Below are 19,473 nucleotides of genomic sequence, written 5' to 3'. Positions count from 1 at the left end.
AAAATTGAAAGGTGGCAAGGGCTAGAAGATCAAATCTATAACATTTTCTTTTTTTTTTTTTTTTTTGTCTTTTTCGTGACCAGCACTCAGCCAGTGAGTGCACCGGCCATTCCTATATAGGATCCGAACCCGCAGCGGGAGCGTCGCCGCGCTCTCAGCACCACACTCTCCCGAGTGTACCACGGGCTCGGCCCTCAAATCTATAACATTTTCAATCAGATTTATTTTTATCACAAACCATGTCAAATGCAAAAAGTGCACAGAAGAAAGAGTAGATTAATACAGGCATTCCCGTATTTTAAATACTGATTTAGGAGAGATCCCTAACTGTGAAAAGTTATTGCCCCCATCTGTGGCTTCCAACAGTGACTGTGACACACTTCCAGTGCTGAAACTCCTCCACCATACAGCTGGCATCCTTGCTTTCCTCCCTACTTTGGCAGCTTTCCTTGTAGAATCTTCTCACCTCTTCCCTCAACTCGTAGCTTCATTGGAGCCTAAAAAGATGGAGACTTTGCCCTTGAGGTAATGTGTCTGGGAGTAAGAACTATCCCCATGTGTCCACAGAGAAAGAGAAAGTTATGTTCTTTATACAAGTCGAACATTCCAAATCCCAAATCCAAAATGCTCCAGAATCTGAGAGTTTTTGAGCACCGACACGATGCTCAAAAGAAATGCTAATTGGAGCATTTCGAGTTCTGGGTTTGGGATTTGGGGATTTGGAATGTTCACCCGGTAAGTATAATGCAAATAATACAGAATCCAAAAAAGTCTGAAACACTTTTGGTCCCAAGCATTTAAAAAAAAGTGATGCTTAACTTGTATAATGTATTAGATGAATAGCAGGTTACGAAGGTTTTCATGGGAAGCCCTTTATAAGAGCATATATTCAGAGTTATAAACCAATATCCTAACAGAAGTTTCTCAACATTAACACTATTAATATTTTGGGCTGGTTGGCTCTTGTTTTGGGCTGTCCTGTGCATTGTAGGATGTTAAATAGCATCCCTGGCCTCCACCCCACTAGATGCTACTAGCACCCTTCCCTCAGTTGTGACAACTAAACATGTCTCCAGACATTGTCAAATGCCCTGGGTGGGGTAGGGGGGTGGGGGGAGGACAAAATCAACTCCAGTTGATAAATACATAATAGAGAATATTTATACTCAAGAAATTTCCTTTAAGACAACATGCTTAAAGAAAATCTACCCAAACATACTCAGTGAAAAGCAATATGATAGGAAGAGTTTTAACAATCTCTAAATTTTGGTTAGGGATGAAATAATTTATAGACATTAATCCTTTCACAAGGAGACAAGAAAAACATAGAAGGTTGGAGCACAGGCTTTGGAATTAGAGCTCTACATTGATCACAATTCAGATTTTGGATTTTCAGATTTGGAATGTTCAATCCTCATAACCTGCTATTCAACTAACATGTTATACAAGTTGAGTATCACTTATTAAAATGCTTGGGACCAGAAGTGTTTCAGATTTCAGATTTCTAGCTATGTGATCTTGGCAACTTGCTTACAGTCTCCAAACATCAGTGTTTTTACCTAAAACACAAGGATAATTAGTAGTATCTACCTATCTCACAAGGTTGTTGTGAGGATTAAATAACACAAGGCCCACACCGTCCTTGAAGTGAGAGAGCCATCTCCAGGTCCTTGAACCCACCACAGGGCCTTCTCTCTTGCTGTTCTCTGTCCCCAGAAAGTTCTTTTCCCTCCTATTGGCCTGACTGTCTCCTTCTCATCCTCCAAGACTCAGCTTAAATAATTCCTCTTAGAAGGGTCTCTGTCTAATCTACCTACAGCTGGGCTCTCTCTTGATTATTGATCTTAGCACTATTTGTAGTATTCACCTTATTTTATAACTTTTTATGCTTCTCCCACTATTTTATAAGTTCCATAAGGGCCTGAATCATGTTTGTTTATGCAACACTGTGTCCTGATCACCTAGTATGGTAGCTGCCCCAGAGCAGGAGCTCAACAAATATTGCTATATGAACAAAGGATTGAAGGAATGAATACACAAGGCTTTTATTATATTATTAATATCATTGTCAAGGATTTGTACTGAATTGACTTATTACTCTCCTGTTTCACAAAACTATTCACTTCATTTTTTAAAATGTTAAGATTAAAATGTCATGCTTAGTAATAACATATGAAATAATTACAGTAGGATATCTGGCTGAGCATCGACAACAATGCTTGGGGAACTGTATAAAGCCTAGAATTTGCAGAATTGCACAGAACGGGGCAGCCAGCCATCCTGGAATATGCTCACAGGATGTATGGCCTGGAAGATCTCATTCGAGGAGCGCGGGGCCTGGCAGTCATCCTCCTGCACCTCAGAAGCTGTTGGCTACCATGCTGCGGGGGAGTATCTCTAATGCAGAGGCTCTTCTGGGCCCGTGGTGTTGGCCCTATTTATAGATTCTAAAAGAGGAGTTTTGTTGTTGGTTCACTAGCAAAGCAATATTTTGTTTTGAAAAGGAAACTATGGTTAAAGTATATTTGCTTTTAAAATATAAGATTAATTTTAAAATAATATTCAGGGATACAAGACAAATGCAAGCATAGAGTCATTATACTTGGGACCATATTGTTAAAATATTTGTGTTAACAAGAAAGCAAACTTTTTAACATTATTTTTCACACTCTGCTAGGAGAAAGAATATTGAATTGAAAAGGAGATAACATGTACTGGTGACAATAAACTGAAGGTCAAGGTGGCCAAAAAGACCCCAAGAGCTCTTTTATTTTACCCAGCTACTTAAATTATGCCCAAGTTTTCAAAATGGCTCTCTGTGATTTTTTTTTAAATCATGGATAATGATAAGAGGATAGGAGCATCTGCAGACCTGAATTCGAGATTGTGACAGATTCTGCAAGCTGCTGGCCAATGAGCTGGATGCCAAGACAAGATATTAAAGTGGATCATTAAAAGGATCATGTGGGAAGAAAGTGGGACCAGGAGATGCCAGTTTGCATACAGGCTAACCTTAAATTGATATAGCAGACATTACACATCTGGGCTTTGTCAAAAGGCTTTGATGAGGGGTCTCATAATATTTTTTGAAAAAAGGTGGAGAAACAAGGGCTGAATGATATAGTGTATTTAAGATACATTTCTGTAGCTGAAGAACTGCACAGAACATGACCACACTCACCTGAGAGCATGTTTCTATTCCTTAGCACTGCCACTGCTGTCCTTTGCAATATTTCTAGCACTTTTAATGAAAATCTTCTAGGAGAAAGGTAAGCAAAATTTTTTTTCTGTGAAGACCCATATGGCAAATATCTTAGGCTCTGTGGGCCACTTATAGTCTGTTACATTTTTTTCTTTAAAAAAAAAATTGTAAAATTTTATAACAATTCTTAGTTCAAGGGCTGCATAAAAGAAAGTGGCAAGTCATATTTCCCTACGGGACAGAGCATGCCATCTCCTGTGCTAGAGCTTATCAACTTGAGGATGACATGAGAGAGAATAAATGCATTGCTTGACAGCATCAGGATCCATAAAGCTGCCATAAACCTCATGGACCATTAGAGCTGGAAGGGACCTGAAACCTAGAGATTATCTGGTCAAAGAACTCCTAATCCATTCACTGGACAAACTGGGACATGCTGGAATTATGGGTTGGCAGGAATATGTAGAAATAAATGCATGGTTTTATATTTGAAATCCCAAACTCCCAATTATATGAGAACAGAATGGGCATTTATGGCTTGAAAGCCAAACCAGTGAAGATTGGCATTTTAGCCAAGAGTCAGCCAAATGTGGGTCAAGAGTATGATGTGATTCCAAATTCCACTACCCAGAGTAAGACAGCACCACTCAACTGCTTCCCTGGAATATATTACCATCAGGAGTCACAGCTTAATATGTGAAGAAGGTTGAAGAAATTGAAGGAGTTTAAACTGGAGGATGCATATAACAGGATTTCAGAAACTGCGGAGCACAGCAATGCTATACAAGCCGAGAACGAGCTGGTTCTTACTGTCAGCCTTTATTTGGGGAGCAGGAGGCAGGGGAGAAAAGAAGTCATGATGGCAGCTGCTCACAGTGCTTGTAGCTGCTGGGATGCTGGGACGGAATATATTCAAGTGTTTAATTCCCCCTTTAGGTCATAAAGCATGAAATATTTAGTCAGTAGAAGGGACCATTCATTTTTCCTCAAACAGTAGCCCAACATCTGAAGGAAAAAGGCAACTTCATTACGAAAGGAGGAGCTATCATTATGACCAGGCAAACAATGTGCTCCAAGATGGAAACTGGGGAACACTATCTTTACGCTGTACCTCACTCTTCCCTTATCTGCCCTGAGTCCAAGATTGCCCTCAGAAGACACAACACATCTACTCCTGCTAAATCTACTCCTTGTTATATATGACAGCTCTTGAAATATTTAAAGACAGACACTCCCTGAATCTTTGCTGCTCCAGGAAACAGATCACTAATTTCTTTGACAGTTTATTAAATATCACACATGCCATAGTTTCCAGATTCCTGCCACATCCTAAGAGAACAATTTAGAGTTTAAAAAAATTATTTTTATATGCATGATTCCATTTGCTCCTGTGGAGATAAGGGAGATAGGAGTTTCACTGTGTGTGTGTGTGTGTAGGCAATCCATCTGAACAAAGTCCATGATATTTGCATAACATATCAAATATATAGAGCTAGAAAGTGGCAGGTCCAGGACTAAAACCAAGTCTATTAAGCCCATGTTCTTCCAGATTTTTTGTTAAAGACTATGCAGTTTAAGGGGGCTCACTTAGTGTGGTTTGCAATATGGTAACAGAATTAATTTGTTAAATTCTCATGAATAGAAATAATATACGGAACAGGATGGGGGTACAAAATCCTTTCTCTTGTTAGAATCCCCTTGTTTCTGTTACCCTCTATTCTTCTATTTCAACTCACCATGAAATTCCTACAGCAACCCTCTAAGAGGTAATAACATTTACCAAAAAAAAAAAAAACTTCAGAGGTATCAAGTTCATACTGTCCTGGAGTCCTTTCTACAGACCTGTATTTGAAGCTGGTATTGTGGGTGAGCAGTTTTCCTTTTGACATGTTTCCATCATGGACGGTAAGGTCATGGTAGGAACTCCATAACTACCTGAGAAGACACAAAGTAGAATATAGTACAGAGGCAAATACACACATAACAAAAAATGAACATCGTTATACAGGTATTTACTCTAACTTAGCTGTGTTCCTGAAGACTTTCAGCAAGTTAGTTTGGAACTCTGAACACAGTTCTGTCTATTGATGGAATTTTATAAATAGAGAATAGGTTCACGGGCCAACCCACTAAAAGCTTCTTATACCCTTTTTAAGTGGAGGAGATAAAGTATTAATAATGTTGTAGAACTTAACCACCATGTGCAATCATGTTTCTATGGCCAAATGCATTCAGGGTTCTGACTTAGGATGCCAGGAACACATTCCCCCCAGTGCAGTTGGCAGTCCCTGAGCTCAAAGCCACTGGTCCCTACAGCTGAGGTAGAGACTGTAGTGGTGGCAATTCTAACAGTAAAGTATGGCCTCCAGGGAACAAGGCATAAAATGCCTCAGGGAAGCAAGAATCTTCCTCCAGATCCCTGTTCAGGATCCTTCTTTTCTTCCTTAGTCCCCAGGGATCCATCTGCTCTCTGGCCCAGAGTAGAACAGAAAAAAGTAACCTTTCTCTTCATATGAAACAAAAATTTACATTAAAAAAACTGTTATTGTTAGTAACAAATATGAAGTAAAGCAGATCCTCTCAATCCCATTTTTCATAGAGAGCCATTAAGGAAAGGAGACAGAGGGACAGGAGTAAGTTCATTTTTACACACAAAGGGCTAAAGCAATACTCAGGCGCATTTCAGAGCGACGCCACACTGCAGTTACCCTGCTTCCTTGACTCGTTTGTTAGCTGAGATGAGGGCAGAAGTGGCAAATGGCAGCTGGAGTTCAAAGGCAACAGGAAGAGGAGATGGACTAGGGCCGGGCTTGCAGGTCACACAGCGCTGGAGCCGAGAGAGCTGAAGCCCACAGTGGGAAGGTATGGCCACAGACTTTACCTCCATCCCTCCCTGAGCCCTGAGGGCAGATACCTGGCCATTAGCACTGAAGTGGGGGGGGGGGGGGGTGTCAGGTGGTCAGAGAGGGAGAGGGGTGGAGTGAGGCTGGTGGCCATTCCCTTACTTCGTAAATATTTACTGAGGCACCTGCCAGGCTCTGAGGGCCCAGAGACGAGGGCTTGGAGAACCAACAGTCAACTAGGGTACACTGAGAGGTAACAGAATCAATTACAATCGAATGGAGAGAGTGAAGTACAGATTTTTAAAATGTAGTGAATTGGGAGAGAGAGAAGTAAATTCTAGAAGGAGAAAATAAAGCTTTTTGGAGTAGGCTCCATGTAAAGAAGTTGCAGGGTTTATATACATGAAGATGAGGCAGGGAGCAGAGAGGGCAGGCAATTCCAGGTGCAATTTGTCTGACAAAAGGCACAGAGGCCAGCACAGGCACAACACAGGCAGAGTGACCTGAAGCAGAGTGACAGGCCAACCACTTTACACCAAGACCACCACAGCCAGTGCAGATCCAAAGTTTTTGAACCAATGAGAGACAGGACCAGAGCTGTGATCAGAATGAATAATGTGGGTAGGAGGAAGACAGGACGAAGGTGGGGAAACCACATAGGAGCTCCTGCACTATTCTGGGTGAGTAGAAATGAGGGTCAGAAGCAAGAAGATAGCACTGAGAATGGGGAAGAGGGACAAGTGTGAGAGGTACTGTCACCTCCACTTTTCAACAGAACCTTCCCTCCAAGTTCTAGGCTTTTCTAGGACACGTATTCCCCTGAACACTGCTCAAGTGGAGGCTTGAGCCTCATTGATCTTGAGCTGCAGATTCCTCTGTTCCCAGAGGCAGGCTCTGCATTCTCCTAAATTCCCACTTGCAAATTATTCATACTTCACCCTCATATGTGCCTGGGATGCTTTTGCCATACAACTCTAGAATTCTGAACCTCCGCTCTTTGCTACATCTACTGCCTTTCTGATCACTACTTCACATTCATGGATGAATTGCATACTTCTGTACTCCCAATTCCACTTGCTACCTGGGTATATAGTAAATGGTGTCCAACACTTGAAAGAATAAACTTTATGTTACATACAATAGAGATAATGCATGGTATTAGGAATGAATAAAAATATTATGAAAATAAGGGTTCTTTTTCTAGGGCATCGTCACTATACTCAATCTATGAAACAAAAGTTCTCAGTCTATGAAGAATCAAGAGTGTAACTTTGTTAAGTGTTCCCATATGCTAGATATTTGTAGTATTTATAAAAGCTTTATTTAACAACTTTCTATATGAATGGGCATAACTATTTTTAGTAAAGAACTTGAAATTTTAGGTCTACTGTTGCCTGTTTTGTGAAAAATAAATCTTTTTCTCCTATTCCTAAGCAAAGTATTTATATTCATAATATAATGACATGAGCTATCTTTTGAAATAACACAAAATATTTACCATTAGATTCACATTTTGTACTACTGTACACATTTTGAATCCAGAAATTATGATGCTTCAGTTTTAGAGTCCTCTGCACTGAGTAACTCATCATGCCTCAAAGCTAGTAAGTAATTAAAATGTGGAGATTTTTGAGAGCAGACAATTTATGATTCACAGTCTAGTAAAAGTGGAGCTTTGGGGGTATTTATATATGACCTTTTCTTCCAAATATTTACACCTGTAAAACTCTGGAGAAAGTAACATTTAAAGAAGAACAAGAAAGTCAGTAACATAAAATATTTCATTGTCCTGTGAATAAAGACTAATCCCTAGGTATAAAATTCAGGAGTGTCTCGAGTTTAATAACTTTCAGTCCATGTCTATGATGTTCCTATTCTGTGCTTTGATCACTTAGGCTTACTAATAGAATTAAATGCCACTTAATTATCCCATTTTCTAAGTAAAACACCACCATACGTCATCAATTTAATAATCGAGAAATGCTAATGGCAAGAAAGAATATCATTTATAAGACACCACTAATTAAATCCTACTTCTAAATGTAACATTTTGAGGAGAGAGTGTCATTTTGTGGTTTCCGTTCTCTCCAACCCATAGTCCACAGAATCACCCAGAGAAACTAGCAGCAAAGTGCTACGATTATGCAGAAGAGGGGGAGAAGGAGTAACAAAGCAATTAAATCAAAACAACAAAAGGTAGGAAAGGGGGAAAAAAGAAACCATTAGAAAGCACAATAAATAAAAAAATTCAAAATAACATGGAAAGAACAGGCTCTAGCACCACAGGGATCACAGTGAGTATAAACAGGTGACATCTGTGTTAGTCCACTTCCTGTTACTTAGAATACCTGAAACTGGGTAATTTATAAGAAAGCAAAATTTATTTCTCACAGTTTCAGAGGCTGAGAAGTTCACAGCCCATGGGGTGCACCTGGCGATGGCCTTCTTCTGCGTGGGAACTTTCTACAGGGCCCCATGGCCACCCAGGTATCACACAACAAAAACGGCAAGAGCTCTCTCCTGTGCTCTCCTTATAAAGCCTACAGTCCACACCCATGATAACCCATTACTCCATGAAGGGTTAATCTACTCATGAGGGCACTGTCCTCACAATCCAATCACCTCTTCCAAGTGACTGGACTGTGAGGACAGCCTTTGAAATACCTTAATCGGATTTCCCACCCTCCTAACACTGTTACAATGGGGATCAAGTTTCCAACACATGAAATTTGGGGGGACATTCAATCCATAGCAATGTCTAGCCAGTCAAACAACAAAAATAATGATTGTACAGAAATTCTGACAGTCACATACTGATAGACTGGGTCCTTTAATCACAATATTTTGAGAATACCTTCTATACAAAATTTCTTACTATCTGATGGTTTCCAATCAAAGCATTTATCATTTTCCATTATTTAAGTATTATATGATGTTGTACTGTGATCAAACATGTGTGGAAGAACAGCTGTGATTGATGCTAGATGCTGTTCTTTGAGGAGACAGGGAAAAAGAGGAGGAATGCATTCCAAAGCTATTATCTTGCACTGAGGTATTTGTTGACTATCCTCTGGAATACACTCAGCATTACTGAAACTGAGCTTACATGATGTTTGTTGTATAAGAATTTCCCTGTACACACTGACAGCTAATATACAGCTGAAGAGTATTTCACATTCATGACTCTTCAGCAGTGAACAAGAACATGTTTTTGGAGGAGTGAAAGAAAACATTTCCTCCATTAGTGTTTATCTGTAGTCCCATCAACAAGCTGCGTACATGTCCTATCTGCTATCAGAGAAAGCTCATTTCATGGTCATATCAATACCTGTAATGGGAGTTCTGTTTTTCAGCCTATCCACTTCCATAGTGAAGTCATCCTTCAAAAAAAGGAACCCAATAATGGAAAACAGGTAGACAAGGATGAGAGCCAGGACGGCAGTTAGAATAATAGAGCGGCCATTCCGTGTGACACTTTTTATGACATTGAGCAGAGTCTCTTCTCTGTACACCAAATCAAAAAGCTATAAAAATAAAGAGAACAAAAACAAGAAAAAATTGCAATGGAACAAAATGTGAATAAATATAGAGAAAAAGTATAATATTTTACTTAACCAGCTTAGTTATTTATTGATTATTTTTAACCTTACTGATATTCTGCAGTTACTTCTGGAATATGTAAAATGGCTACAGTGAGAATGCTGAATTAGGTCCGCTAAAGTGATGAATAATTGACAAACTCATTAAATGTACTGTTTAATTGAGAGATTAGAGGTGAAATTACAAGAACGATTTTATGAGCCTGGTGCAATATAAAAGGTATGAAACTCAAAAATATTTATGAAATACAAACATCTTTTCTTACTAACAGGGTATACTGAGGACAAAACTTATTACTTTAATATATACTTTTGTACACAGGAGTATAAACAAAAATATAATATGCAATTTTGCTAATTTACTTCCTCTAATGGGTTATTATCCATTTTGTCTTTAGTAGGAGAAAAACCTATGCACTACTCAAGAACTTAGCTATGTGTTTGCTATCTGTAGCACACTAAGAACAATTCTATTTATTGGTACATTACAAAGTTGACATTATACATTAGCAAGTATATGTTTTATTATAAAAAGCTGGTTAATAGTAATAAAATAAGATTCATTTTTAAAAAGGTATAAATACCTGTTTGGAAAGTAAGAGTATTTTTTAAACCAAAATAATTGGAGCTTGTCTCCTGCTGTCTGTGGGAAGTAATTAGAATTTCTGAACTGGATGAAACAATTATATGTTATACATCCTTTCAGAAATACCAAGGCCTTGTTCTCTGTTTTTCTGAATACTGAGGGTTATACAGTTACTTTCCAATTTAATTGTATCTTGCAAATAATTGCTGTATAGATATTAACTTGTTTGCTCACCTTAAGAACCTGACATTTTATGATGGTCGAATAAAAAATGTTTAATTATTTTGCTATCTTTTTATCTTTTGGAAGGAGTAGTCATGTTCAGAAATAAAGTCAATATTCTTCAGGACAGACAAATTAACTAATGCAAATTCAACTTCCAAATTGTCAACACTCTGGCTTATTCAATTTATTTAGCATTAAATTGACATAAAGGAGATTTTCCTTTATGTTATCTTAATAGTGGTTTAAAGAAAAAGTCTGGCAATGTGCTCCAGGTCAGCTCTAGAGAGTTTGTAGCTTTCTGAGGCCTGTGGGATGCTTGCTATGAATGCATATTCCTTGGCCCCATTCTCTGCCCATGGAATCATAATCTTGTGAATACGAAAGTTGCTGAAATTTAACAGGTTGATAGTTCTTTCTGTTTATTTCTGAAAGGAAAATCTGAGTGTGGTGTTTATTATTTTGGATAAAGGACTGACATTTGTGGGCACAACAGGGAATTCATATTCCAATTTTTTTAAAAATAAAAAATATTTTTAAAATATGCTTACATACCAATTTTGGTATTATGTACATTGCAATTTTTTTCTAGTACTCTAAACATCAAAACAGATTATATCCTTTTCATAACCAACTGAGCACAAATTAGCATCAGTATTGTAAGATTTGAAAGATAAAAGACCAAAGAAAAACAACATGAAAAAATAGGGTTAAGTGACATAAGATAAAAGTAATATTACTACAAACAAATCATGTAATAATTTGAATACACCACAAAGATTTACATACATCATTCCACATCATTTTCATATTATCTGTTTAATGGTCTTGATAACTGGTCTCTCATATGCTCTCTATCCATTTCATAAACAGGAAGGTTGAAATACAAAATATTATAGCTTCATCAAGTTGTATACATTAAATATGTACAGCTTTTTGTATGTTAATCATACCTCAATAAACTAGTTTTAAAAAATTAAGAATAGTACACATGTCATTGTCAGGTAAAAGTGCTGGGCATAACAGAACTTTATGTATCGCAGGCAGGTAAAAAAAAAAATGAAACTTTTCTGGTGAATCAAAACAGAGAAAATTCATTAGGGTTGTTAAAACAGAAAAACCAATCTATTTTTGAATGATACAATTTAATTACCTTGAAGATGTTTGTATCAAAGTATAATAAGCAAGTCTATTCTTCATTGTGGCTCTCTCAGATGTCTGAGGGTAAATGGAAGATCGGACTCCTTTCAGACTTCCTACATGGTTGTGCTAGATAATAGGGAAGCAGGAGGTGACAAATTTGTCCCTCATGATCCAAAGAAAGTGGGTCAACAAAATGTGTTTAGTTCTTCAACTTGTTTTCTCGAATCTTTTAACCACACAGCGTTCTCCACTGCATGTCAGCTATGGGCTGGAGATGTGAATAAATTGTTCCTATCGCCTTGTGATGCTAACCTGATAGTGCCTTAAGTTTCAAAACATTACCATATACTCATATTTGTATTGACACCTCTCCTGGTTTATGGCTAAAAATTGCATGTGTAGGAAGGAAAATCAATAACCAGAAAAAAAAAAACCTCTAGAAAGAAATCTAAAAAATCCATTTAATGAAATAAATATATGTAGATAACTTTAACAACAATGACATATTAAACCCGAAATTATAAGACTGTCCTTAAAAAAACTCATTGCCTTTTTTGCTCAATTGGCTTTTTTCCACCTCATTTTACTAATACACCATTCTAAAGATAGACATAATATTTGATATCATACATAAAATACAGTGATTTCAGTACCCAAGAAAATATAGTCCTATTTTTTCTCCCACACTCTGTTGGAAGTTCTTTAAATGTAAAGGGAAATATTACTTGGCTAAAACCAAAAGCAGCCTGTCATATAAAGCCTGGATCAAGAGGTAGGGTAGTTGGTTGTTTCTCAGAGAGGAAATAAAAAAATTCCACCACCTCTGTGGTTTCCAAGAGAAAAAAACTAAAAGTGATAATAATTCATACATTTCCTAGAAAATTTTAAAAATAACATAATTTGTCCTAAATGTCAGGCCCTGCTTTAAAAAAAAAGTGAAAGGAAGCAACATAGAGGAAGCATTGTATATTTTTTCAACAGTGATTGTTCACATAAAGATGTACTCACCAGGAAGCTATAGAAGAATTCATGGACAAAGAGGCCCAGCATGCAAACCAGGACATACGCTACGTGATAGAGAAAGGCCATATCCAGGATGACTGCTCGGTACCCTCGGGTGAACGTGCCGCGATTTCCAACAAAACTCACCAGAAATACTATTTTATTACAAAGCTAAAGGGAAGAAGAGATTAGATGTTACGTCTTATTTATCCTGAAAATCACACAAATAATAGGACATTGACGAAAACTGTTATTCACAAAGTCTATGATTTTCTTTCAAGATTTCTTTTTTTTGTAGTTTTACAGCATTGCTTAGAAATCTGCATGTAAACATAATACCTGCAAAACTTGAATCCTCTGCAGGTCCAGGAAAAGAGAGTATGATTAAGCTATGCAATCACTACAGATCTGAAGTTAAGTCCTGGCTCTACCATTATGACTGTGTGCCCTAGTTCATACAACTGTAGGCCTCAATAACTCCTTCTGGAAAACTGGAATAAAAGAATTCTCACCTTATAGAACACTTCAGAAGATTAAATGACATAATGCACATAAAGCACTTAATACATGACTCTTTAAATACTACTTTTATTATATTTTCCATATTAAAAGCAATGTGTAAAATGCTTTATTATGCTGGAAATATAACAGAAAAATATCATTTCAGAAAATATCCAGAGATCTGTCCTTGATTTTTTTCCTTTTTTTATCCTGGACTTTCTCTGCTAAGGATTATTTTAAACAAGTAAATCATTAAAATTATTTTGCATTTAATTAAGTACCTGGGTTAAAAGAAATATAATGCATGTATATATTTTCTAAGCCCTATGTGTGGTAATTATTCAATAAACATTTTGCAGTGTTTATTATGCCTCTGACCATGTAGAGTACATATATCCAAACTATATTTAATATTGCTTTTTGTGACATAATTTTGGAATGTAGAAATTTTTACTGAGATTCTTTGATAACAACGATCTGTGTAAGGGTTTACAAAAAAGAAAACAAAAACAGTTATCATAAACTTACTGACATCAGTGATCTTTGAAAATTTCATGGAACGATTCTTATTATCTTTTAATTCTATTTTTCCATGAACTCTTTGAAGTACCCTGGTATTTGGTTCTAGAATCACTTCATTATTTACAACCTAAAGAGCCAATTTTGGCTCTTAGTCATCAAGGAAAGAGTTACAGATTTCAAGAGTTCAAAGTTTGCTCTCATAACTGTTCCCTGAGTTCCTTTAAATACCCAAACACAACATTGGGAAAACAGATTGCTCTTTGCAACATTGTTTCTTTTTCTATATATATAAAAAAATACCTCATGGAATGATTTTAACATAAGAAGGAACATAACACTTTGAGGCAGATGTGAAATTTGAGAGGTTGAAAACCTTCTCCTTCAACTTCCTGACGTCTAAATCAAAACAGATGAAATGAGAAATGGGTTATTTTATTGCACGCCATGAGGAGCCAACCAAATCAACAGCACAGCAACTAAAAAACGGCAAACGTTTCCTAAGTTTCTCTCCTGCTGATTAACTATCCTCAATAATCGATATTATCGCTTCTTTCATTATCTTGTTGTCAGTTTCAATAATGTCCAACAGAAAGTCTTACTTCACTATTTAGTGTTTCAACATTCACAGTTTAGGCTATTAATAAACGTAACTATAGTAAATGAATGTCTTTATATTTACTGTTCAAGAGCAGGTTTAATATAAGAAGTCATTATTAAAAACCCAGAAAATACACACAAGATGCTGATCTATATGAAGTATTTGACAGTACACCAATAAAAATAATAATAATAAATAGCATTTCCAAGCAAAGTAATATTCAGTAGTTTACTCTTTCAATTGTTCTGAGTGGCTATTGCTTAAATTTACCCTATTTACCTTGGCTCACCCAATAGAGTTCATCAATATAATATAGAAATAAATTCTATGAAAAATAAAATTAAAAATTGGAATCTTAACTTTTCAGAAAGGTAAATGATATGTTTAAGACAAATTATTTATATGCTGTTTCCTGATCTCTAATTCTCTAAATTGGATAAAAATAATAATACAGGAAAACTACTTTTAAGCCCCATACAATGAGGAAAAATAATACATTGCATTCAAATTCTCCAAAAAAGCAATACATTTCAGTTATCACATAATGCAAAAGCAAGGAAACATTTCTGCCTGAAAGGGTCCCTGCCATTTCCACAGGAAAAATAAAGAGATTTGCTTTGTTTCCAGTGTGTTTTTTTAACCCCCTTTTTTGAACCTTGATCTAGAGCTTAATTGATATGTTCCTGTTCTCTTGACTAAATCTCAAAGCAGAGCGGAGTAGCATCCATCTATTTCTGCAGAGATCAGAAACAGGGAAATTGTCCTTTCCTCTTAAAGTGTTCATACTAAGGAGAAACAAGTGCAAGGAGAAATGATTAAAGTGGGAAAGAAGTTGAACTCTGGTTTCTTCTTCACCGTGAAATTTACAAATTATTTTTACATAGCATTTGCCATGAAAGCTTGGAATATTTTTGCACTGAATGAACAAGTTGGAAAATGTTTTTCTTTTTTTTCCCCATGTCATGTGTTAGTTGATGTCATCTGACCAGTCCTCCATTTGTCAATACCATTATTAGGCAATCACTGTTTCTATGGCAAGGGTCCATGTGGGCAACAATAGATGGAAGGTGTGGGCACTGGACAAGATGGCTAAAAGGCCATGCAGTTCAGAGCTGGTGTTGAAAGGACCCTAGAGTCAGCACACAAATACCAACAACACAAAGGACTATAACCATCCCATATATTGTTTTTCTTTCTCCACCTTTCTTCAAAGCTGCCAATGGTATATTTTTTGCTGGGAATGGGGTGAATTGAATGATGGTGGGGAATAAAAAGGGGAGTGGAGAAATAGTATCAATGCAAGCTTTCTGGACAAGTTTTAAAAGTGATACACCATCCCAATGATTTACCAGTAGGTCTTCTAAAAACAAAAACAAAATTAAAGTTCATTTGTTAATTCACGTACACTGAAGCAAGCTCATTAGTTTTAAGTAGATAAATAAATTATACAGTGAAACAATATTTTCATATATACTTTACAGTTTATTGATATGTCTTTGAGGGACTTTTAATAGTTCAGTATAGTGGAAAGACACTGGATTAGAAGTCAGGCCACCCGGGTTCCAGTCTTGACTCTGCCACTAATTACTTTCCTTGGTAAATCCTATTGGTCTGCTCAGGACTTTGTATCCCTCATGTCTAAAATGAAATGTGTAGAAGTGAATAATCCTTACGGTACCTCATAGCTCCAGGATTCTATGTGATGTCCCTTAAATTTTAATATTTTATGTGATCACATAAATTTATAGCTGCTATGTCTTTGTCTTCATATTATTCTTTTGGTCTTATTTAGTACTCTGTCCCTGATCAGGAATTCTATCCTCATCTTATATTGTTCCTATGGGAAAACATGACCTATTTTCCAGGAATAAATTGTAGAATGAAAAAAAAAAAGACCATCCATCTACTTATTTATTAAAAGGTAAAATTGAATTTATGATCTTCAACTACATTACCATGTTTTTAATCAACCATGTGAATCAAACTGCTTACTAAAAATGAGATGATTTGATTCAAAAATCTCTATTTCAGTTGTTTTACATCTAAGCCAGGATAAGGTTCTAAGGTCAATGTGTAGGGCAAAATTTTCATGCAGTCAAAATCACCCTGGAAATCTTTTAAATTGCCCACAAAACAGTACAGTAAATACAGATGGTATAAACAGTAATATCTCTCACTCAATTTAACACATCCTAGTTTCACCCCAGCACTGGAGCAGTTTTCTGTTTCTGCAACTGAATACCAGAAGTAGTTAGGAAAATTCAGTGACCATATTTTATGAAAAAATAGTGTGTGTGAGAGTGAGAGAAAGAGTATAAAAGTTTTGACTCAGAGTACATAATTGAATTGGTGTATGTTAAGTAAACATATGGTGGGACACCTTACAGATTAGCAGTAACGTGAGACCTCCCAGAAAACTACCTACACGTAGGTAACTAAGGACATCACACTATTAAATTTGAACACTGTGGCTTAATGTTCGTAGACTAGCTATCTGCTAAACTCCATTTACTTCTCTCTGCAAAACGGTGAGACCAAGTTCTAGCAGAAGAAAACAATTCCACATTATAAATAATTGTAAGAAAGACAAATGAGTTATAAATACCATCAAATAAATTATACGTTTCCAAACACTACTTAAAAAACATTTAGATAAGAAGTGTTCAGAAGATTTATTAAAAGATCTTTCACTGATATTTACTGCATTATTATTCATTACAAAAATATTTTAAAATCTAAACAACAGAAATTAAGGGAATGGTTAAACGGATTATATAACATCTATATAACTGGAAATATTATAGTTATTAAAATGAGGTTTACAAATAATTTCAATAGTATAAAAAAATATTAAGTCATCCCAAATTTATAAAATGTGTACTTGAATTTGTCAGAAGAATATATTAATTTCCACTACCAATAACTAAAAATGCAGTGTAGTGGATGGGAAGAAAATGATATTGGGTAATAAGATGTACTTTATAAAAGAAGAAAAAAATTGAATTTTTTGAAACATCTCAAATATTGAGATAACTCTTGTGACAATCTAAACTAGTTGAAATTTCGACAAACTTCAATTTTATTTATTTATTTATTTATTACAAATATTCATGAGATACAAACTGATCGTTCCCCCTCCTGCCCATGATGTGGGGGTCAGATTCATACTGGGGGCATACCCATTACCTGAAATTACTTTTGCATCCTTTGTCTCCTCCCAATTATCCCCCAACCTCCCTCCCCTTCCCCCTCTCCCCTCAAGTCCAATTTGTAGCCCTAGGAATGTTCCCTCTCTCTGTTGGCTCACGGCACTACTGTGGTCTTTCTTTCCTGCCTTCCTTTCTCTCTTAGCTCCCACATGAGTGAGCGCATGAGGTATTTATCCCTCTGCCTTTGCTTGTTTCACTCAACATAAGTTTCTCCAGGTTCATCCATGTTGTTGCAAATGGGAGTATTTCATTCTTTTTCATGGCTGAGTAGTATTCCACAGTGTATATATACCACAGTTTCCTTATCCAATCATCTATTGATGGACATTTAGGTTGATTCCATATCTTGGCTATTGTAAACAGAGCTGCAATAAACATGGGAGTGCAGGTATCTCTTCAACATGATGATTTCCATTCCTCTGGATATATACCAAGAAGAGGGATTGCTGGATCATATGGAAGATCTATCTGTAGTTGTTTGAGAAACCTCCAAATTGTTTTACAAAGTGGTTGTACTAGTTTACAGTCCCACCAACAGTGCAGTAGTGTTCCCTTCTCTCACCCTCACCAGCATTTGTTATTCACCATCTTTTTGATCATAGCCAGTCCAACTGGAGTGAGGTGGTATCTCAATGTGGTTTTAATTTGCATTTCCCTGATGACTAGTGATGTTGAGCATTTTTTATGTATCTGTTGGCCATTTGTATATCTTCCTTTGAAAAATGTCTATTCAGTTCCTTTGCCCATTTTTTAATTAGGTCATTTATTTTTTTACGGTATAACTGCTTGAGTTCTATGTATATTCTGGATATTAGTCCCTTGTCAGATGCATAGTTGGCAAAAATTTTCTCCCACTCTGTAGGTTGTCTTTTCTCTCTGTTGATTGTTTCTTTTGCTGTGCAGAAACTTTTTAGTTTGATATAGTCCCATTTGTTTATTTTTTCTTTTGCTGCTTGTGCTTTCAGGCTCATGTTTATAAAGCCTGTGCTCTGACCTAACTGCTGAAGTGCTTCACCTATATTTTTCCTTAGGAATTTCACAGTTTTGGGTCTTATACCTAGGTTTTAATACATTTTGAGTTGATTTTAGTGCATGGTGAGAGATATGCATATCTAGTTTCATTCTTCTGCATATGGATATCCAGTTTTCCCAGCACCACTTGTTGAAGAGGTAGTCTTTTCCCCAATGTAGATTTTTGTTGCCTTTGTCTAATATCAGATGGCTATAAGCCTGAGGAGTGATTTCTGGGTTCTCTATTATACTCCACTGGTCTGAATGTCTATTTTTATACCAGTACTATGCTGTTTTGGTTACAACAGCTTTGTAGTATAATTTGAAGTCAGGCACAGTTATGCCTCTGGCTTTTATTTTTTTTGCTCAGGATTGTTTTGGCTATTCTGGGTCGTTGTTTTTCCATATGACAGGAAAGATTGTTTTTTCCATTTCTGTGAAGAATGTCATTGGTATTTTGATGGGGATTGCATTGAATCTGTAGATCGCTTTGGGTAGTATAGACATTTTCACAATGTTAATTCTTCCAATCCAAGAGCATGGAATATCTTTCCATCTTTTTGTGTCTTCTTTAATTTCTTTCAGAAGTGGTTTGTAGTTCTCATTGTAGAGGTCTTTCACCTCCTTGGTTAAATTGATCCCTAGGTATCGTATTTTTTTGGTGACAATTGTAAATGGGCTTACTTTCTTTATTTCTCTTTCTGTTAATTCATGATTTGAGTATATAAATGCTATTGATTTGGGGGCATTTATTTTGTATCCTGCAACATTACTGAAGTTATTAACCAGCTCTAGAAGCTTTTTGATAGAGTCTTCAGGTTTTTCTATATATAGTATCATGTCATCTGCAAATAGGGGAAGTTTGACTTCCTTTTCGCCAATCTGGATTCCCTTTATTTCTTTCTCTTGCCTGATTGCTGTAGCTAGTACCTCCAGTACTATGTTGAATAGAAGTGGTGAGAGTGGACATCCTTGTCTTGTTCCTGTCCTTAAGGGGAAGGCCTTCAATTTTTCCCCATTCAGAGTAATACTGGC

The 19,473-nt window shown here is 36.5% G+C and overlaps 1 protein-coding gene across 1 annotated transcript in view; it reads right to left on the bottom strand.

Moving 5' to 3' along the window:
• ITPR2 (inositol 1,4,5-trisphosphate receptor type 2) overlaps nt 1–19,473 on the bottom strand; it is a 487,108-nt gene that overhangs the window by 62,964 nt on the left and 404,671 nt on the right. The window contains exons 50-52 of the mRNA XM_063115575.1: nt 12,604–12,768; nt 9,374–9,569; nt 5,045–5,137 (exon numbers count right to left, since the gene is read on the bottom strand). Coding sequence (XP_062971645.1) covers nt 5,045–5,137; nt 9,374–9,569; nt 12,604–12,768 — 454 coding nt within the window. The remainder of the gene's footprint in view (nt 1–5,044; nt 5,138–9,373; nt 9,570–12,603; nt 12,769–19,473) is intronic.

The sequence above is a fragment of the Cynocephalus volans genome, chromosome 12 (assembly GCF_027409185.1).
Source record: "Cynocephalus volans isolate mCynVol1 chromosome 12, mCynVol1.pri, whole genome shotgun sequence".
NCBI lineage: Eukaryota > Metazoa > Chordata > Mammalia > Dermoptera > Cynocephalidae > Cynocephalus > Cynocephalus volans.
Note: the sequence above shows the minus strand (reverse complement) of the source record. Positions and strands in the feature narration are given on the sequence as shown.